The 23376-nt window shown below is 41.1% G+C and overlaps 1 protein-coding gene across 1 annotated transcript in view; it reads left to right on the top strand.

Annotated features, from left to right (window-relative positions):
• LOC134352194 (AFG3-like protein 2) overlaps positions 1 to 17855 on the top strand; it is an 89255-nt gene extending 71400 nt beyond the window's left edge. Inside the window, exons 13-17 of the mRNA XM_063059481.1 lie at positions 6799 to 6909; positions 10962 to 11077; positions 13946 to 14146; positions 15560 to 15754; positions 17144 to 17855. Coding sequence (XP_062915551.1) covers positions 6799 to 6909; positions 10962 to 11077; positions 13946 to 14146; positions 15560 to 15754; positions 17144 to 17383 — 863 coding nt within the window. The 3' untranslated portion in view covers positions 17384 to 17855. The remainder of the gene's footprint in view (positions 1 to 6798; positions 6910 to 10961; positions 11078 to 13945; positions 14147 to 15559; positions 15755 to 17143) is intronic.
• The last annotated feature ends 5521 nt before the right edge of the window (positions 17856 to 23376 follow it).

Raw genomic sequence — 23376 nt, 5'->3', positions numbered from 1 at the left:
CCTCATAAGACTTGTTTTCCAATCCAGGCAACATTCTGGTAAATCTCCACTGCACCCTCTCCATATCTTTCACATACTTCCTATAATGAGGTGACCAGAACTGAACACCATACTCTTAAGTGTGGTCTCACCAGAGATTTGTAGAGTCATGACCCCTCTACTCTTGAACTCAATCCCCCTATTAATGAACTCTAGCATCCCACAGGCCTTCTTAACTATCCTATCAACCTGTGCAGCGACCTTGAGGGATGTATGGATTTGAACCACACTCTTAAGTAACCGACCATTAACCCTGTACTCAGCCTTCTGGTTTGTCCTTCCAAAATGCATCACCTCACACTTATCCAGATTGAACTCCATCTGCCACTTTTCTGCCCAACTCTGCATCCTGTCTATATCCTCTTGTAACCTTCGACAACCTACAACTCCATCCACAACTCCTCCAATCTTCGTGTCATCCGCAAATTTACTTATCCATCCTTCTGCCTCTTCATCCAGGTCATTTATAAAAATCACAAAGAGCAGGGGTCCCAGGACAGATCTTTGTAGCACTCCACTAGTCACTGACCTCCAGGCAGAATACTTTCCTTCCACTACTACCCTCTGCTTTCTTCCTATAAGCCAATTTTTTATCCAAACAGCCAAGGTTTCACTGATCCCATGCTTCATGACTTTCTGGATGAGTCTCTCGTGGGGGACTTTGTCAAATGCCTTGCTAAAATCCATGTAGACCACATCTACCACCCTACCCTCATCTATTTCTTTTGTTACCTCTTCAAAAGACTCAATTAGGCTCGTGAGGCACAACCTTCCCTTCACAAAGCCATGTTGACTGTCCTTGAGTAGACTGTACTTCTCCAATTGCTCGTAGATCCTATCCTTAAGAATCCTTTCCAATAGTTTGCAGACCACCAACGTAAGACTCAGCAGTCTATAGTTCCCAGGATTCTCCCTATTACCTTCTTCAAACAAAGGAACTACATTTGCCATTTTCCAGACCTCCGGCACCTCCCCTGTAGCCAAAGAGGATTCAAAGATCATAGCTACTGCTCCAACGATCTCTTCTCTCACTTCCCACAGCAACCTGGGGTATATCACGTCCGGCCCTGGGGACTTATCAATCTTGATGTTTTTAAGAAGATCCAACACTTCTTCCTTAATCTCCACATTGTCCAACACACAGGCCTGTTCTATTTCAACCTCACCCTGATCAAGGTCCTTTTCTAGGACCTCCCCAACTTCCTCCGCCTCCAGGCATAAATTGCCTTCTGTATCCTTTAGCAGCCCCACCTTCATTCTTGTCAACCTTCTGTTCTTCACATCCACATAGAATGCCTTGGGGTTCTCCTTAATCATACATGCCAAGGCCTTCTCATGCCCCCTTTGAGCTCTCCTAAGTAGTTTCTTAAGCTCCTTCCTGGCTACCCTATATTTCTCATGAGCCCCTCCTGCTTCCTGCCTCTTACATATGCTTCCTTCTTCCTCTTGACGAGTTGCCTCACGTGTTTCGTCATCCACGGTTCCCTTTTCCTATCTCCTGCCTCATCCCTTCATAGTTAGCCCTTCCCCAGTTTAGCACTCTCCCATTTTGTCTGTTTTTATCCTTTTCCATAGCTATGCTGAAGCTAAGGGAGTTGTGGTCACTCTCACCAAATTGCTCCCCCAAGAGGTCTGCCACCTGACCAGGTTCATTACCCAGAACTAGATCCAGTATGGCCTCTCCTCTCGTCGGCCAGTCCACGTACTGTGTCAGGAATCCTTCTTGAGCATACCTGACAAATTCAGCCCCATCTATTCCCCTTGCAGTCAGGAAGTGCCAGTCAATATGAGGGAAGTTAAAATCACCCATAATTACAACTCTGTATTTCCTGCACCATTCTAAAATCTGCCTGCTTATCTGCTCCTCGGTGTCCCAAGGGCTATTTGGGGGCCTATAGACTACTCCCAGCACAGTGATTGATCCCTTCCTATTTCTGACTTCCACCCACACCGACTCAGTGGACACTCCCTCTGAAGCGTCCTCCCTTTCTATAGCCGTGATACTATCTCTGACCAGTAATGCTACTCCCCCCACCCTTTTCTACCTCCCATCCTATTCCTTTTAACACTCCTAAACCCCGGTACCTGCATCAGCCAATCCTGCCCCTCCTCCAGCCAAGTTTCAATATGGCCACAACATCATAGTTCCATGTACTGATCCATGCTCTAAGTTCATCCCCTTTACTCCTAATACTCCTAGCATTGAAATAGACACATTTCAACCCCTCTAACTGGCTACATTTATGTTTTGTCCCCTGCCTGTCCTTCCTCACCAACTCAGAACACATAGCATCATGCCCCTGTCCTTCCACTCTAATCTCTGCACTCACATTCTGATTCCCACCCCCCCGCCAAGCTAGTTTAAACCCTCCCCAACAGCTCTAGCAAACCTGCCCGCCAGGATATTGGTCCCTTTCCAGTTCAGGTGCAGCCCATCCTTTTTGTACAGGTCAGACCTTCCCCATAAGAGATCCCAATGATCCAGAAATCTGAACCCCTGCCCCCTGCACCAACCCTTCAGCCACGCATTCATCTGCCATAACTTCCTGTTCCTACCCTCTCTGCCTCGTGGCACAGGCAGCAATCCCGAGATTACCACCCTTGAGGTCCTGCTTTTTAACTTCTTTCCTAACTCCCTATATTCTTCAGGACCTCATCCCTACTCCTATCTATGTCATTGGTCTCCACATGGAGCACGACATCTGGCTGCTCACACTCTCTCCTGAGATTACCGAGAATTTAGTCCGAGATATCGCAGACTCTGGCACCAGGGAGGCAGCAGACCATCCGGGATTCTCGATCTCTCCCACAGAACCTCTTATCTGTCCCCCTAACTATCGAATCCCCTATCACTACTGTTCTCCTCTTTTCCCTCCTTCCTTTCTGAACTGAGGGTCCAGTCTCGGTGCCAGAGACGCGACCACTACAACTTGTCCCTGGTAGGTCGTCCCCACCAACAGTATCCAAAACAGTATACTTATTGTTGATGGGATCAGCCACAGGGGTGCTCTGCTCGTTCTGTCTATTCCCTTTCCCTTTTCTGACAGTCAACCATAACAGGAGCTGCAGCTGGACGCACTTTTTGCAGGTGTAGTCCCTGACTTCCCACATCTTATAATTGGAGCACTGGACTGCCCTTTCTACTGCCTCCATTACCAACTCCCAAGTTAATTAAATTAATTAAAGAAACTTACCCAGCCTTACCTCACCTGGAGCAAGCTCGTCCTCAGCCTTTGCTCACCAAAACCTCTCGAGTCAAAGCCTCAAAGCTCCACTCCTTCACTGGCCCACTCACTCACTGGTCGCTCTGCTTGAGCTACCCTTCTTTTTATTTGTTTGAGCTTTTCAATTTTTGATTGCCCAATCAACTGCTTTGTGCTGAGTCTTGAGCTATTCAAATCTTGATTGACTTGATTGCACAATCCAACTGCCAAAACCTCTCGAGCCAAAGCCTCAAATCTCCATTCCTTCACTGGCCCAATCACTCACTTTTGTGTGTGTTCATAGAATGGATATTAGTTTTTTAAGAGTTGTTTGGTCTGACATCTGAAAGAACTGATCACCTGCATTCCGCATAGAGTCTTACATTCCCAAAGCATTTGACAGTTTCTCAGGAAAGGTAACATAACTCTAAAGCAGTGGGAGCTCAGGGTAATTTGTGGTAGTCTATTAGCAATCAATTTAAGAGTAAAAGTATCAAATACTGATTGGATGTCATGTCAGGTGCTACAAGAATGATTTACTGTATACATTACTCTATGGATTTCTGTTTCAAACCTCGATGAGAACTAGTCTGATGCTTTTAACAATACAAATGGCTAATCAGAATCAAGTTTAATATCTGGCATATGTGAAATTTGGTGTTTTGTGGTAGCAGTACATTGCAATGCTTAGTAAAAATAACTAAATTACATTAAGTATATGCTTTAAAAAAGTAAAGTATTGCAAAAAACAGCAAAGTATGGTGAGCTAGTGTTCATGGGTTCATCGTCCATTCAGAAATCTGATGAGAGGGGAAGAAGCTGTTCTTGAAACATTGAGTGTGTGTGTCTTCAGGTTCCTGTATCATCGCCTTGATGGTAGCAGTGCGAAGAGAGCATATCTTGGGCAATGGGGGTTATTAATGATGGATGCTGCCTTTTTGAAGCAGCACCTTTTGAAGGTGTCCTCAATGCTGGGGAGGCAGGAGTTGATTCTAACCATGACCAGCCTCTCAAAGCACTTCCATCACAGTTGATGGTAATGTCACTGGTAAGCTTACATTTATAAGGCTGCCAGCAAATAGTTTGCAGCCAATTATTGCTTCAGAAGTGTAGTAACTAGTAAAACTGATGTAAGGATTCTAGATTGAGGAGATTAGGGAAAACTTCTGTCTAGTTTCTGGCATGATACTTGCACAAGGGTGTTAGAAGCCACTTTTCCTAGCCCTAAGCAAATGGAAGTTGAATAGGTAATGATCACAGAACCACCTTTTGTCAGCTACTTTTCAATCATCTGTTCTCCATTTCAGAAGATTATCGGTTGTGAACTGATTCAGTGATTGTGATAAACGGTTACATGTAATGAGTCTCAGTGACTGTACTGGTGAGAGGCATTTAACATCTTAAACCTCAAGTTCAAGCTGCTGACCTTCTCCAATAATGGATGCATAGACTTTCTGCCAGTCTATACCAAAACAGTCAATACCAAAACACTTTGCCAACAGGTTCCTGAACCTGGACAGGTAAAAGGTGCTGGCAGTTTATCACCATTGATATAAGCTTAACCAGTTCAACTATTCATATTGTGGTTATTAATTCAAAGGCAGGCTGGGTAATCTAGAGCAAAGAGGGGGCTGAAAGAGGAAATGGGAACATAAATTTGATAACTGGTCTCTTTCTAACCCATAACCCATTCTATTCTGTGGTAACTTTTTGGAGAAGTGAAGTTCAGATTTTGATGGCCCATGTAAGTAAATTATTACCAAATGATTACAATGTGGAGTAAGATTGTTCAGTTAAGTCCTTTCCAGCTTTAGGTAAAATCAATCCAAATGGTTCCACTGCTTGCCTTCTTCAGAACCCCATACTCCCAACCTATCCCTTGAATTCTTTTCTCTTGGGAACTTATCCAACTTCCTTTAGAGCACTACAATTAAATTTATCTTCACCAACATCCAGACCCCAAGTTACTGTACTACTTTTTTTAAGATTCTTTTGCAAATTGCACTTTGTGCCCCTTATTTCTTGTTTCTTGACTGCTCTACTTATGGAATTTCCTCTTCGAGACTGCCCTTTGTGGTGTTAGACCCTTTCGGTTCGGCACAGTAACATAGCAGAAGGCAACGCTATTACAGTGCTGGCAATCATCGATTACTGCCTGTAAGGAGTTTGTATGTTCTCCCTGTGGCTGTGGGTTTCCTCTGAGTGCTCCAATTTCCTCTCATATTCCAAAGATGTATGGTTAGGTTTAGTGAGTTGTGGGAATGCTGTGTTGGTGCTAGAAGCATAGTGACACTTGCGGACTGCCCAGCATAATTCTCACTGATTTGGCACAAATGACACATTTCACTATATTTCAGTGTACCACTTACTCAATGTCAGCAAGACAGAGGAGATCATTTTTGACTCCTGGGGGTGCACATCTTGCGCTACCTCTCGTGGGCCCAGAACACATCCTGTAACAATAAGGAAAATTCACTGAATATCTACTTTCTGAGGAGGCTGAAAAGAGCTGAACAATGCATATAATACTGATGTGCAATAGAGAACATCCTAACATGCTGCATCACTGCACGATACAGAAGCTGCACTGCAGCAGACAGGAATGCTTTACAATGGGTGTTCAAAACTGACCAGTGTATCACTGACTGCCATCAAGGACATACATACAGAAAGGGGCCAGAAAAAAGGCCGCCAATCTCATGAAGGATCCCGCCCATCCACCTTTCTCATGGACTATTTGTCCCAATCCCTTCAGGGAGGATGCTATGTACTATCCATGTCAGAACCACCAGCCTCAAAAACAGTTACTTTCCCCAAGCAGTAAGGCTGATCGATGCCTCCATCCCATCCCCCACCACCACCACATTATTTCCTGTCAGTCACCTTATGTTCAGACACTCCTGTACCAATCGTCACTTTATGTATGTATAATCTATGTATATAAGCTGTCTTATGTATTTATATATTTTTTAATATTGTGTTTTCCTGACCTTAGTGTGTTTTTATAGGCTGCATCTGATCTGGGGTAGCAATTATTTTGTTCTCCTCTATAATTGTGTACTGGAATTAACATTAAACAATCTTGAGTCTCAATCTCAAAAACATAAAGCTAATCTTCTTATCTTCCACCTTCAACTCCTTCTGTTCCAACGGGCAAAACACCAGCTTCTCCAGTCTGTCCACATAAATAGTCCCTTATTTCTAGATTCATTTTTGCTAAACCTCAACATTTTCTTGCATCTTTCCTAACTTGTGCCCAGACTGATTGGAATAGTGCAGCTCAAAATGATAGTTGTTACATCCTTGTACTCTCTGTGATACAATAAAGTTACTTTTTATTTTGAATATTTTAGCTGTGTGCTCCTTTGTTCTTGTCTCTCTCCCTTTCCCTCCTTCAGAGAGAGAATGATTTTTCTGTATCTGTAACTGGCAACATTTATGCTTTGAATTTTTGACTTACATAGCAATGAAACATTGTTTTCTTCCAGTGATGACTCATGCTCTGGGAATGTCAAGTTTGAAGTGAATCATCTCATTTTTTTTCTCATTTTCTTAGGAGCAGATATTGCTAATGTATGCAATGAAGCCGCTTTAATTGCTGCCAGACATCTATCTGAGGCCATTGTACAGAAGCATTTTGAACAGGCCATTGAGCGGGTAATAGGAGGTAAGGTATATAAATGTTTAAAAAAAGAAGTGATATGCTAGCAAGAGTTGAGGTTTCAGTGACTGGAATTAAAACATTTCACTGAATTGTACAATTAGTTGGAAGGATGTACATTAGCAGTGAAATTTCATTCACACTGGTTAATTACATTAAGGAAATGCAATGCATTTTGCTGAGATATTTTAATTAATCCCATTTCAAGCAGTAAGGCTGCTGGCCAGTGCTCATTTGACTTTTGTGGCAGGCATTGTGGAATAAGAAGAAGGTGGTAATATAGCCAATCCTAAGCAAGTAATATTTTTGATGAACAATTGGAAGTGATAGTGTGTAAAATCAATACATTCTTATTCTATCCATTGTAACTTTTTGATAGGATTCCCCACATCCCTATTGCTAACTCTTGTTTAAGCCCTAGAAGTTTAGTCCCTGTACATTCTGGCACTTGCTGGTAGGTAGCTGTAGAGTGGTACTTCCACAGGCATGCAAGTTATTTATGCATTCAATCTCACACTGCTGCAGTTGGAAGTTCCCACCTGCTCCTAAAGGTTGATAATCATACCAGTGTCCAAGAAGAACAGATGAGCTGCCTCAAAGGCTATCACCCAGTAGCCCTCTCATCTACTGTGATGAAGTGCTTTGAGAGATTAGTCATAGCTTGAATCAACTCCTGCCTAAGCAAATACCTGGACCCACTGCAATTTACCTATGTCACAATAGGTCTACACCGGATGCAATCTCACTTGGCTCTTCACATGGCCTTCCATCACCTGCACAATAGTATTATCTACATCAGGTTGCTGTTTATTGACTACAGCTCAGTGTTCAACACAATCATACTCAGTTCTAATCAACATGCTCCAAAATCTGGGCCTCTGTACCTCCCATAGCAACTGGATCCATGACTTTCTCACTGGGAGACCACAGTCTGTGTGGATTGGAATTAACATCTCCTCTTTGCTGGTGGTCAACAGTGGTGCACCTCAAGGATGTGTGCTTAGTTCACTGCTCTGCTCTACACCACAAATGTGGGGCTAGGAACACCTCAAATGCTGTCTTTAAAATTGCCGACAACACAACTATTGTCAACAGAACTTCAGATGGTGCCGAAGAGGTGTACAAAAGCGAGATAGATCTGCTGGTTGGGTGGGTATTGCTGCAACGATCTTGCACTCAATGTCAGTAAGACCAAAGAATTGATTGTGGACTTCAGGAAGTTGAGGGAACGCATACCAGTTCTCATCGAGGGATCAGAAGTGGAAAGCATGAGCAGTTTCAAGTTCCTGAGCGTCAACATTTCTGAGAGTTATCCTGGGCTTAATATATTGATGCAATTACAAAGAAAAACACAACAAAGGCTATACTTAATTAGGAATTTGTGAAGAATTGGTATGCCTTCAAAGACACTAATAAATTTCTAAGATGTACTGCGGAGAGCAATCTAACTGATTGCATCAGGATCTGGTATGGAGAGGCCACTGTACAGGAATGGAAAATGCTGCAGGAAGTTATAAACTCGTCCACCTCCATCATGGGCACTAGACTCCCTAACATCGAGAACATTCAAAAGGTAATGCGTCAAAAGGTGGCATCCATTATTAAGACCCTCATGACCCAGGATATGCCTTCTTCTCATTGCCACCGTCAGTGAGGAAATACAGGAGCATGAAAACACACTCATATGTTTCAGGAACAGCTTCGTCCCCCTGCCCCCCATCCCACCCCACCCCTCACCATTAGATTTCTGAAAGGCCAATGAACCCATGAACAAACTCTGTCTTTTTTTTTCTTCTCTTTTTATGCTACTTATATTAAAAATTAAATTTGTACTTATTGTAATTGAGTTATTATTTATTGCAATGTATTGTTGCTGCAAAGCAACACATTTCACGACATGTGCCAGTGATATTAAACCTGATTCTAAGTAGCAGAAAAAGCTTTGTGTGGAAAGATGAAAATAAAAATGGTTTTCGTATTTTCTAACTATAAAGCATACAGGTACAAACCATATTTCAGGAACATTAACCAAAAATTTATTGTAATATCATTGTAAGTGTTTCATTAGAATTTGTATGGGGGATGTGGGTCTAGTGGTTGTGGGAGTGATGCACATTGAACTGTTGCAATCCACTTTAAGAAGTTATTTTTTTATTAATGTGATATTATTGGATTGGAATACTGAACCTTCCTTAGATAATAAAAGCTTGCAGATGCTGGAATTACATGAAAGTTAAAACTGCAAGTACTGCAAGACATTCGCATGAAGTCACATAACAAGCATGTATGAGAAATTATCAGAACAGGAAGATCCCTTTGGTAAACAGGATTTAAAACATTTGCAGCCATGAATTTACACAAAAGAATAGAGTGGACAGGAAAATAATCAACATAATAATAAATTCCAAGGAATATGCGATAATTAATGCTTTTGAAAGTTGTTGGTTTTCGGCAAGCAGAAATGGAAGCTCAAATCTGATTAAGCAAAGCAGGCCTAAATGTCCAGCACAATGATAAATCTAACAGCTGCTGTCTTGTGGATCTGGTAACCTGGGTTTGATGCTGGCCTCTGGAACCCTCTGTGGACTTTCCACCTTTTTCCCCTTTGGCTGCATGGGTTTCCTGCCAGGTGCTCCAGTTTCCTTCCCCAGCCCAAAGATGTGTGGGTGGTTTAGTTAATTGTCTTCTGTAACTTACCCCTAGTGTCAATGTGAGTAATAGAATCTAGGGGAGTTAATGGAACTGTAGTGAAAATAGATTATGGGGAGAGGGAATTAATGAAGAATTATAATGGGTCTGTGAGTTAGCATAGACTCAATATCATAAGGAATGATGGAAAAATGCACATAATCTGGAGAAGTAATAAAACAGAATTCATCAGAGGCTGACAGTCCAACCAATAACTCTTAACAGAGGACCCTTTACCCAATAGCCAACTCACTTTATCACCTCCCTGGTGCACTGACACACACAACCCTCATCACTAGAAAGTTAAATCTGATTTCTAAAAAATGAAGGAAATTGAGGAACATGAAGATAGAAAATCATAAGTGACCTTGGTAATTGTAAAGCATGCTTCCTGGACCAGAACGGTAAATCCTAACGCTGCTGCTTTTGTTCAAGCCTTCTCGGGAGGAGAAGATGGCAGCACGACGCAGCTCGCGGCGGCCACTCCAGTGGTGATGTCTGTTATTTGTCAAGTAGGGTGCGGTACACAATCCTGATTTGATGGAGGTGGATGTGAGAGCATGGAGGAACATCTGGAAAAACTTCTGAAATGCCTGCTTCGCTGCTGCTGTGTGGTCCGGAATCTCTGGAGGAGAAGGCCCCGAGTCCTTGGCTTTGCTTGTTGCTCGGCGGCCGGGGCAAGGCCGAAGCGCTCAGCAGAGGATGGTGCTCAGAGAGGCTGTATTGGAGGGGCTGGTCAGAGGCGTGAAATTTTCAGGCGGACTCAGAATAACTTCAACTCTAGCTGAAGAATATTTGGGTATATTCAAAGGATAGTGGTGTTTCTGTCTCCATCTCTGTGAACCGAACCTTTGGTTCTCAAAGTAAATTGTTATCAAAAATCATGAATGTTGCTATATACTATCTTGATATTCAATTTCTTGTAGGCATTTACAGTAAAAAAAATACAATAGAATTTTATGAAAAAACTATATGAACAGGCAAAGACTGACAAATAAACAATGTGCAAAAGAAGACAAACTTTGCAAATAAAAATAATACTGAGAACATGAGTTGTAAAGAGTCCTTGAAAGCAAATCTAGGTCATAGAATCAGTTAAGAGTGATGATAATTGAACTTATCCACATTAGTTCAAGAGCTTGATGTTTGAAAGGTAATAACTGTTCTTGAACCTGGTGGTGTGGGACCTAAGGCTCTGTATCTCCTGCGCAATGGTAGCAGCGAGAAGGAGGCAATTTTAAAGTTAAGTAGGGAACATTAACAGCAGGATATTTGCATGTTTAGTCTATTGTTTTTTTGGCAGAGTGTCAACTCCTAGATACTGCACAGTGAATTTTTGGACTTCCTTGCTCCCTACTCTTTTAACTTAGGACTGGAAAAGAAAACTCAGATTCTGCAGCCAGAAGAGAAGAAAACAGTGGCATATCATGAGGCAGGTCATGCTGTGGCTGGTTGGTTCCTGGAGCATGCTGACCCTTTGTTGAAGGTAAGATAAGCCAGTGTATTAAGGTAAATTGTGGAGATTATCCAGTGCTGAGCCATGTTTCTGAAGCTACAGAGATAGCTATAATAAGCTGTAATATAGGAGGCTGGTGTGAATCAGACTGCATTGCTCACTTGCCAGTTTTGTAACCACTGCCATACAGTACATCATTCTCCACATATGATTGCGGCGTGAAGTCTGGGAGACATTTAGACCTAGGGGGCAAAAATAATTGGTACCGCGTAGGAATAACACAGGCAGTTACCGGGGCTAGGTTGACCACTCTTCAGCCAATTGACCCTGTTACATGTCCACAGTTTCGCTTTCCTGGAAGTCCACAGTTTCATTTCTGTGAGTGTTAGCTTATGACGTATGACGACAGTATAAAAGAAATGTGGGCACCGTGCTGAGAAAGAGTCGAAGGAGAGAGAGAGAGTGAAGACTGCACTTCGAGCTATCCAGGAACAGCTCACGATCGAGAAGGGTAAAGTCTAATGCTTACCTCTCCCAAAGGATTGGGTTAATCAGCGGCCCACTGTGCATTGTGGAGACATGTCTGCCCTTCGTATGATCCATGGGTGTGGATTTCATGACAGTCACTTTGTGAAATTCCTCTTCGTGGACTTTGGAACAGTATTCCTCAGCTGGGATCTTCGGTAACCGTTTCTTCATTTGCTAGCTGTGGAATTTTTGGAATTTGTCATGATCACCTCGTCGCTGCACTGTGAATCCACAAGTCTTTCCTCTCAGCTATTTTGTGAATTACTGGGACTCTCTGAACTGCCACTTTAAGACTGTGCTTGAGTAGGATTTGTTAAGAACGGGTTCTAAGTTTGACTGTAAGGGAGCTATAGACACATAACACTGTTAACTTCTGTTTAAGAAAGTAGTTTATTTAATTTTCTATATTCTTGAGTAGTTGTAAATAAATATAGTGGTTTTAATATTAAAACCCAACTCAATTTGTCATCTGTTGCTGCTGGTACATTACAAAATCATAACAACCCCAAGGAAATTCCAACCAAACCAAGCCTGCAGTGTTTGACGTCTGAGTGTTGGTTCAGTCTTCTTATTCAAGGCAACAATTGAATATTTGGGAATTTTTTTTCTATTGAGAAGTGTTACATTAATTTGTTAATATATTTTTGCATATTCTGGGGAAAACAGCATGATTATTATTATGACTAAGTTAGAATTCAATATCTGAAAGAGGTAATGTCTTATTCCCTCTGCTAATGGCCCTCGTGCTTTTGTAGGGAGTTCTAATAAAACAGTTCCATGTTTGATTTTTACTGTACTCCTTGAGAGACATTGGGAAACTTGAACCATGAACAAATAGAGGAAAGGCATGAATAAACTTCAGTTTATTTTTCACTTCTTATGAGCCAAAGGCACAAAGTTCTTTGGGTATTTTGGAGTTATAATACAATGAAGCACACTGGCTAATTTGCACATCTATTAGATAAAATACTGCAGGTACTGGAAATCTGAAATAAAAACAGAAAGTGCTGGATACATTCAGTAGATCTGGTGTCAGTAGGTCAGTTGAAAAAGAAACAATCCGAACTGATGAAAGGTCCAAGAGCTGAAATGTTAGGTAGTTCTCTTTCCACAGATGTTGCCTGACCTGCTGAGTGTTTCTCGCATTTATTTTTAATTTTTATGCATATTAATATATGTTTGAATGTCTTTCGTTGAGAGGTAAATGGCCCTGATATTGAGGTAATTTAAAAATTTTTGTTCCAAAAGTAATTATGATTATTTTGTCAAGGAGAAAGTAGCATGGAGTCCAGTATAATGCTTTATAGCACAGCAGTCAGAGTTCGATTCCCACCGCTGTTGAAAAGGAGTTTGTATGGTCTCCCCTTGAGTTCCCTCCAAGGGCTCCAGTTTCCCTCCACATTCCAAAGACGTATAGGTTAGCTTTAGTAAATTGTGGGCATGCTATGTTGGAGCCAGAAGCATGGCAACACTTGTGGGCTGCCTCCAGTACATCCTCAGACTTCATTGATCATTAACTTAAATGAAGCATTTTGCATTGTGTTTTGATGTACATGTGACAAATAAAGCTAACCTTAAAGGTCTTTAAATCCTTTAAACTTGCCCAACAGCAAAGATGGTGCCTTTGTGTGAGGTCTCATTGGAAAGATGACTCTTCAGGTGGTGTGGTGTTGATTGTGTTGTGCTGAAGTAGCAGTACCAGACTATATTCTTAAGTATCCAGTATGGGACGTAAATCCAGAAGCTCTGAATGCTACTTCTGAGCCAGGTTAATGCAGAGTTTCAATAAAAGCCTGCTTTATAATGTTTTATCAAATCTCGGGGTGCCTGTTTATAACAATTTCCAAAGGTGTGGTCTTTGACACTTCATTTTACTTGGGACTTTTATTTAATGTATTTCCTCTGTAAAGCATTCCTATAAACAAGAGCTTTGTACTTTGGTATGGATAATATGCTAGGGAATATAAAACACATACATTGAACCCAAGTAAGACAATCAGTAATTTGGCATACTAAGAAATATAATTCATAGGGAGGTCATCTAGAACTTTGTCCATTGCAGGAGTTTTGACTGCTTGTGCAAAATTCCTAATTCTGTATGGCCATTCAGGAACATACCAAGATGACTTCTCAGATTGTTTCCAGAGGTGGCACTTGGGTGCAGAGAAATTTCTGACCTTGTTCATAATTTGTGCATAGTACAACCTCTTGAGCATTTGTGTGGTGCCTTTTAGGTGCTGACAGTGACCTTATAGCACTTATGAGCCAGTATGAGCCAGGCTGTTTAAGTCCAGACATTCTAGTTTTGTAGAAATGCAATGCAGTAAATATACAAAATGAATTTTGAGCCTTTGGATTTTTTTTTTAAAGGTATCTATCATCCCTCGTGGGAAGGGACTTGGTTATGCTCAATATTTACCCAAGGAGCAATACCTGTACAGCAAGGAGCAGCTTCATGATCGTATGTGTATGACACTGGGAGGACGAGTTTCAGAACAAATCTTTTTTGGCCGGATTACTACAGGTGCACAAGATGATTTAAAGAAGGTTACCCAAAGTGCTTATGCCCAGGTATGTTGGTGCTTCAAGCACATTTTGTGAAAATTTTATTCTGCCCTTGTTTACTCAATAATGCTGTTGCTAAGTAAATTGGAAACCAAGTATATATAAAATGCCATTAATGTATCTGAGTAGATTAATTAGGTTGAATATGGCCTGCTCTGTACAGCAACAATTATATGACTCAATCCTTATCTGCTGCAAACTGGCTCCTGTCATCTTTGAATTCAGTGTTTGGCCAATGATATGATTGATGGATAAAGCAAAGATTAAAGAAATTTTCATGCCAGTGATCTTATGAATTTGATTCAGATTAGTGACCCAACCGAAGAGAGGATGAAGTCCTTTCTCTCTGGCGTTCAATGAAAGTCAACATGAGATTTCCATAAATACCTGGAATAATCAGAGTTTTGAACTTACACAGAACCTAATGCAAATATCCAACTTTGATAAGCTCTGTACCAGGCAACCTTGTATTCAGCTTTCACTTCCACTTGCTCTGTTGCATAATACTAAATGTTTCCCACAACTCAATATTCCATCCTTTTAACCTTGTACTGACAGTCATTGCACTCAACAAAATTATTTTGTTTGCCATTTTGCTTTATTATGCATTCTAATTGTTACCTTGAAATGTGTGCATATTTTCCATATAACATAACGAAAAGCTTGTGTGAAACACTGGGTATTCTTTACAAGGTATAGTCCATTCTTGGGTTATAAATTTCTTTCTTTTGGACACCCTACTATATAAAGTTCCCATAATATTAAAGTCAAAGTCTAACATACATTCATTCCTATGTATAGCAAAGCTAGTTTCCCCTCTCTATTTTTAATCATTGTTCTTCCTCATTAGTCTTGTATACTGTTGATGCTGTTTATTGCAGTACTGGAGGTGGAGATACAATATTGAATAATTTTTATCCATTTTCCAACTTGTGGTCAAAATCAACATTTGGATATCTATTAAAACAAAACCATTCATTGCATGGGGATGGTTGATGTAGAATTCCTTTATTATTATTTACGGAATTGGTTAAGTCATTATTAACCTGGAACAGTCACATTCTAGCTGAGGCTAGAAAATCAAATGCAAAATACAGAAGAATGCTGCATGGAAAGAGGCGCTTTGGTTCATAATGTCTGCTGAGCATGATGCCAAACTAAATTAATCCCTTCTGCCTGCATGTGATCCATATCCCTCCATTCTTTGCATTTTAACATGCCTATCTAAAGCCTCTTGGAATCTTCTAGAAATAAACAATGGTGCTGGGGAAGTGGAAATTGGTGAATAAAACCCTTACTGGGTGGGGAATGGTTGAAAAATACACCTTGAGTAGATAGTTTGAACTTTAGCTTCAGTGACATACACTAATATGTACCATATACTTGTTAATTTTATATGGTCTTTTCCCACTCCACTAGATTGTTCAGTTTGGTATGAATGAAAAGGTGGGGCAAGTGTCCTTTGACTTCCCACGACAAGGTGAGATGACTTTAGAAAAACCATACAGTGAGGAGACTGCCCAACTAATAGATGAAGAAGTGCGATCACTCATCAATTCTGCATACGAGAAGACTCTGAAACTTCTGACAGAAAAGAAAGAAGAAGTTGAGAAGGTTAGAAAATTTCAATCTCCAAAAAATATCATTATTTACAGTTATGAAGATACCTTTGCATGCGCTGCTATCTTGATCCTTTACAAATGCATAGATCTCTGAAATGGAAAGGGACATCAGAAGGGTTGTTCTACAATTTCCCATTGGGCCAGGAACATGACCATTTGAGTTTCCTTAGTGGATCTCTATAAAATGCATTTAAAGTTGAATCCACTAACACAAAAACTTCAGCACTTAGATTGGAGGGCACATGGACTAGTGGATTTGTTTTTTACTTTTGAAACTAATAAGGATGGCCCAAGCTTTAGACACTCAAACCTGCAGAGGTACTTCAATATTATCACATTTGCATTTGTAGTATCTTTAAGTCTGCCTACAGCCAAAACCATTTGATTTTGCTGAATTCATATTATATAAAGAATTTAATACCTAATTAAGGTAGTTGGATCTCAATACTTATTAGCACACAGAGATACAGTGAAGCCTGGTTAAGTCCCATTTTCAGTCCATTATCCATATTACGTTAACAAAGATGAAAAACTCAGCATTTTATTGGTGGTCCTTTATCTGTACTGAAGTGTGTATATTTGGTTCAGGCTTTGTTACAATGCCTTTCATATACTCCATTTCTATTTCTTGACTCAGATGATGCAAAATGATAGCACAAAATTGGCTTATGTTTGGAGGAACATCTTCATTAGGCATCAAGTAGTTGTTTGCAGTGCCTACATTTATTGTCCATCCTTAATTGCCCCTGCGAAATTGATGATGAGCCATCTGGAACTATTGCAGTCCTAGTGAGGGTACTCCCCACAATGTTACTGTGCAGTGAATTCCCGGAATAAGACCCAGTGATAGGTTTCCAATTGTGAATAGTGTACTACTTGGAGGGAAACACAGGTCCCATGAATGTTCTGCCTTGAGCAGCTTGGTAAAAATCAAAGGTTTGAGAGTTTCTGTTGGAATAAATCACATATTTTGGAAATGGTACGGACTGCTGTAACAATTGTACAAAAATCGAGTAGAGAAAGAACGTTTTGGGTGATGGATGTGGTTTTAGTCTACTTCATCCATCACTGTCAGCATGTCTTTACCTAGCTTTCCTTTACATATATTTATGGTATTTGACTCAACTACTATTGAGTGTAATGAGTTCCAGCTACTAATCATTTTCTGCATAATCAATCTTCCCATAGCGTTTGTTAGTGATTATCTTGTATTTTGCTAGCTCTGCTTTAAATTTCCTCCATATTGGGGAGCATATTCTCAATTTCTGTCCCATTCTAGCACTAGAAATCTATCAATTCACCATTAGTATTTTTGAGAAATATGACAGCATTTTCTACTGAGGAATTCTTGTGTCAAGCTGTCATTTGTGCTACATTTCAGATTGCCCAGCGACTGTTGGAAAAGGAGGTACTTGACAAGGCAGACATGGTTGAGCTCTTGGGGCCTAGACCCTTTGCTGAAAAATCAACATATGAGGAGTTTGTAGAAGGGACAGGTAGCCTTGATGAAGACACTACTCTACCTGAGGGCCTCAAGGATTGGAACAAGGAAGTTGAAAATGGGAAAAAGAAACAGCAGAAATTGCAGAATGTGTCATTGGAAGAGTGCCAAACTATGTGAGAATAATTATCCAGCTATGTGTATTTGAAATTGAAATTCCACGATTGAAAATTATGCTTCCTTGTCTATGTTTAGACCTGTGGATAAATCATTTTAACATCCTTATCTGGTTCACCAGCTGAGCTGTGCACATTTATTGCACCTTACAAGTAATTTCTGTTAATCTGGCCAGTGTCAAAATGAATATGAAGCAAAAATAGCAATTTGTTCCAAGGCCTTGTGTATATTTCGACAGAGTGCTGATTGTCCTGAGCATTGGGAAAATTCCCATCTCTGCCTCTACAGACTATAACAGAATAAACTTTTATTTATGACACAGTTTTATCATGCATTTGAAGACGAAAAGTGACATCTGCTGAGTGACCTGGAGCAGGATGGTTAAGACGCACAAGTGTTACAACTTGATTCTGCTTACAGTTGAAGTCTCTAAAGATACTGAAGGCATGATTGTAATTAAAGTATGTAAATAATGTTTATTTTGAAACTTGTGTGTACAAAAATAAAAAGTAAAATATTGATTTATTTTTAATTAGTTTTGGGCTGGTCCCCCAGAATAATTTTGAAGGAAAGACCTTGACCTTCACAATTAATTCCCACTGTAGTAATATATAGTGCTTCAATCCATCTACAAAATTTAGATCTGAAATTCAAAAAGGACATAAGTTCTGAAACAGAGCTAACTTTCATGAAATGACTGTCACTGTTGCCTGATGACATTTGTAACAGCTGGGCTGTTGATTTCTTGATGTCTTAAACTCAAGATTAATTGTTCCTCCAATTCGCTAATTTCCAGTGGAGGTTTGCTTCTGAGTAAAATTTGTTCTTGATATGGGGTCAACCCAACCAAATTGGTTCTGATCCTACACAAGCACTTTGCATCTACTGTACTAAACCCCGACTTTCTGCATACCTCCCCTGCCCATGCCTCTGTGATCATTTTCTATTAACTCTGGTTTGCAGTGTAGCCAGAAATGATCAGAACTTGAAACTTGTACATCCTACCTGATATCAATTGAGGTTTCACATGTTTCAAAACACTGGTTCATTACAATATAGTTCTGGTCCAATTAATGTTTGAGAAAATTGCTTTATTAAGCAATGAAGAGGAACAAAGTAGTTTACTCTGTTAAAGTAAGCACAACTTGTACGTCATTTTTATTAGTGTGGCAACAGCAAATGTAAGAGTCTTCAATTACTTTGGGCACGATTCATGACTACAGTTGAAAAGGGAAGATCTCTTAATCAAAGAAACAAACAGTTCTTCAGCAGTGTTCTTGCATTTCTTCTGCTAAAGGGGTTTGTTTCCTGGGGACAGCAAATTGAACATGGTGCCACTCTCAGTCCCGGTCTTCGCAATCTCTTTTTAATCGTGTGAGCAAACAATGACAAGTCCCTCCTGTCATATAACAATCACTTGACAAAAAGCTTTAATCAAACCATTGACCATGTTCTTAACACATTTACCATTATTTTTTGAGTCTTAACCCTGCATTTAAATGTTTCCATATTTCTACTTCATCTGACACCAGCCCCCAAAATCAGCAGATACTTTTTCCTTGACCTTCTCAGCTCATGTAACTAAAGAAAAGAGTATTTAATCTGTTCTCATTGTCAGCACATAGTACTGGTATTGCTAGCAGTACTATGTACTTACAGCTGTTACATGTGCATAGGTACTGATTAACTGAAGTCATATCATGACAAAATTGATTGGAGACTGTGGAGACTAGAAGCATTCAGGAGAGATATCAATGGTAGAATTGTGTGAATTTCAACGTTGAAGTAAGATTCCTATAAATCCAGTTAGACTTCTGACTAATTTTCCTAGATTGAACTAGGACCCTCATGGTTTGTGCTACTGTTGACAGTTGTAACCAATGCCAGAGCAATAGATTGTTTCCTTTAAAGTTGTGTGAGCATGCAAATTTTCCCCAGAATAGAAAGCTAATCCAATGGTTTGATGCATAAAATTAAAGGGACAGTGAGTCAGTACCTTAAGCTTATGATGAAAGCAAAATCATGTATATGCAGGACTTATGAAAATATTACTGAATGGAAGTACAAATTGTTTCTCAGCAAAGCTCTTGCCTGACCTGTAAGTTTCCAGTATTTGCTGCTTTTATTTGGGATTATGACAATAAAGTAATGAGTTAGGACAGTGTTGGTTTGTGTGGAAATGATAACCCAAGAGGTTAATGAAGTTAATTGGCAGTGGTGAAATCTGATGCTGGTCATAAAGTTTAACTGAAATGGATAACAGATTAAAGATCTTTTTACCACCAGGAGAGGTAAGGGAATTAAGAAGTCAGTACAGGGTTCCCCTTTGAATCCTCCTGGGGCGATGACCCACCATATCATGTTAGTAGCAGCCAGGCTGGAGACACTGTCTGGCCCTGAGGCTCAACAGGGAAGGGTATAGTTAGGCAAATGCAGTAGTGAGAGGGGACTCCATAAGACATGGGAGCAGAATTAGCCATTCCGCCCATGGAGTCTGTTCCACCATTCCATCATGGCTGAACCCGGATCCCATTCTACCCCATACACCTAACTTCTCGCCATATCCTTTGATGCCTTGACAGATCAGGAACCTATCAAGTTTGCCTTAAATATGCCCATGGACTCAGCCTTCAATGCAGTCTGTGATAGAGCATTCCACAGATTCACCACTCTCTGGCTAAACAAATTCCTCATCTCTATTCTAAAAGGTCACTCCCTCAGTTTTGAGGCTGTATCCTCTATATCTGGATACCCCCACCATAGGAAACATCCTCTCCACATCCACCCTATCTAGTCATTTCAACATTTGGTAGGTTTCAATGAGATCCCCCCTGTATTCTTCTAAAGTCCAGTGAGTACAGACCCAAAGCTGGTAAACACGCCTCAAATGTTAACCAGTTCATTCCTGGAATCATCCTTGTGAACCTCCTCTGGACCCTCTCCAATGACAACACATACTTTCTGAGATAAGGGGCCAAAACTGTTGACAATACTTCAAGTGCAACCTGATTAGTGACTTATAAAGGCTCAGCATTTTATCCTTGCTTTTATATTCTATTCCCCTTGAAATAATGGCAACATTGCATTTGCTGCCTTTACCACAGACTCGACCTGTAAATTAACCTTCTGGGAGTCTTGCACGAGGATTCCCAAGTCTCTCTGCACCTCTGATGTTTGAACCTTCTCCCTATTTACATAATAGTCTGCACTATTGTTCCTTTTTACCAAAATGCATCAACATACATTTCCCAACACTGAATTCCATCTGTCACCTTTTTGCCCATTCTTCCAATTTGTCTAAGTCCTGCTGCAATCACGTTGTTCCTCAACACTACCTACCCCTCCACCTATCTTTGTATCATCCGCAACTTTGCCACAAAATAGCACTCCCAATACTGACCCCTCAGGAGCATCATTAGTCACTGGCAGCCAACCAGAAAAGGCCCCCTTTATTCACACTCACTGCCTCCTGCTTGTCAGTTATTCCTCTATCCGTGTCAGTATCTTTCCTGTAACGTCATAGGATTTTATCTTGTTAAGCAGCTTCATGTGTGGCACATTATCAGATGCCTTCTGAAAATCCACGTAAATGACATCCACTGCCTCTTCGTTGTCCACCCTGATTGTTACTTCCTTGAAGAATTCTAACAGATTTGTCAGGGAAGATTTCCCTTCACAGAAACCATACTGACTTTGACTTATTAGTCTCCAAGTACCCCGAAATCTCATCCTTAATAGTAGACTCCAACACTGTCCCAATCACTGAGGTTAGGTTAACTAGCCTATAATTTCCCTTTGCCCTCTTCCCTTCTTAAAGTGGATTGACATTTGCAACCTTCCAGTCCTCTGGGACCATGCTAGAATCAAGTGATTCTTGAAAGATCATGATCAATGCATCATTATCTCTTCAGCAACCTCCTTCAGGACTCTGGGATGTAGTCCATCTGGTCGAGGTGACTTATCCACCTTAAGATTTTCAGTTTGCCTAGCACTTTTTCCTTCTGGCACATTGCTAGTGTCTTCCACAGTGAAGACTGATGCAAAGTACCCATTAAATTCATCTGCCATTTCTTTGTCCCTCATTACTACCTCACCAGCATTATTTTCCAGTGGTCCAGTATCAACTCTCATCTCCCTTTACTGAAAAAAACTTTTAGTATCCTGCTTTATATTAATGGGTAGTTTGCCCTCATATTTCATCTTTTCCCTTCTCTTGGCTTTTTGTAGTTGCTTTTTGTTGGATTTTAAGAGCTTCCCAATCATCCAACTTTCCACTCACTTTTGCTACCATATATGCCCTTTCCTTGGCTTTTATGCCATCCTTAACTTTCCTTGTCAGCCATGGTTGCCAACCCCTGCCATTTGAAAACAACTCCTGTGGAATGTATGTATCCTGTGCCTTGTGAACTATTCCCAGAAACCTCAGCATCCCTGCTGTGCTGTGCCCATCATCCTCTCTGAAGCTCATCTCTCACGCCTCTGTAATTCCCTTTATTCCATTGTGATACTGATACATGTAATTTGTGCATCTCCCTCTCAAACTGTAGTATGAATTCAATCATATTATGATCACTCATTAGGGGGACAGAAAGGAGATTATGTGGCCTCTAAAAGAGACACCAGGATGGTGTGTGGCTTCCTAGGTGCTGGGGTTCATGAACAGCCAGAGGTTGTGGTGCATATTGGCACCAATGACGTATGCAGAAAAGTGAGTATATAGAGTTAGGAAAGAGGCTGAAGAGAAGGACCTCCAAGGTTGTAATCTCTGGATTACTACATGTGCCACGGGCTAGAGCAGGTAAGAAGGGGGTGATGGGGGGGGCGGGGGAGACGCTGTTGGGCCATGAGCAAGTGGGACGCACCCTCCTGTAGCTCCGGCAGATTTGATATTAAAACTTCATTTACACAGTCAATTAGAGGTTTAGGGAGGCAAACGAAGTGGAGGTGCTCTTCAATACATACCAGAAAGAGAAAGAAAGGAGTGCGCTACAAAATGCTGCGAAGAGGAACGGCTGAGGCAGGGACGAATGAAGAAACAGGCCCAATTGACGCCTCGGAGCTCAGGATGAGGGCCACGTGCACAGTATGGACGACAATGCGGTATTGGTGACCGTAGAGGCGCTACGTGCAGAGCTAACTATGATATCAGACAACTGTAAGAAAATTGAAGAAAAAGTTGCAGAGGTAGCGGTCGCTTTGAGAAGTGAAATTGCTTCGTTGAAAGCGGAAAATGATACTGCAGTTACCGCAGTGAAAGCCCAGTTGAATACACAAGATCAAACTCTGAAAGAGATAGCAGAGTCGGTTAATGGAGCTTCGGACATAGTTGTAGAGCTGGAAAGCAAGGTGAAACGACTTTGTGGGCAATTTAAACAACTTTCTGAAAAATGCCTGGATTTAGAGGGGCGTTTGAAACGACAGAATCTGTGAATCGCGGGCCTACGAGAGGGGAAGGAAAATGGGCAGAAGACGAGATTTCGCGGCACAGATGCCAAAAGAAGCTCTAAACCTGGAAGAAGCTCCGGTGACAGACCGAGCACATAGAGCAAACTTCAGACCCGCCTGGGGGACGACGAGCCGCCGCCACACCTGATCGTGAGGATTCATTATTGCCATGTATTTGAAGATATAATGCGGAAGGCGATAGGTACCAAGAATCTACAGTATCAAGGACAAAGGATTCAGATCTTCAGAGACCCTCCATCCACGGTGGCTAAACGACGTGCGGCTTTCACACTGGTCGGGAGGTTGCTGCGAGATAGACCCGGAGTCAAGTTTGGCCTCCTCTATCCCGCGAAGCTACGAGTGACAATTAATGGAACCGAAGCGGTGTTTACAGATCCAGAAGAAGCTCGCGGGTGTGCGGGACGTCATTTGGGAAATGCTGAGAAGTAACTGTGCACAGTAAAAAAAAAACCCTTACAGAATGAAGACGCCCCAAGTTAAACTCCGCTGTAGGAAATTGTTAATGTTTCGAACATTAATGAGGCCCTACC

This window comes from Mobula hypostoma, chromosome 1 (genome assembly GCF_963921235.1).
Source record: "Mobula hypostoma chromosome 1, sMobHyp1.1, whole genome shotgun sequence".
In the NCBI taxonomy this organism is placed as follows: Eukaryota; Metazoa; Chordata; class Chondrichthyes; order Myliobatiformes; family Myliobatidae; genus Mobula; species Mobula hypostoma.
This window is presented reverse-complemented; position numbering and strand designations above follow the sequence as displayed.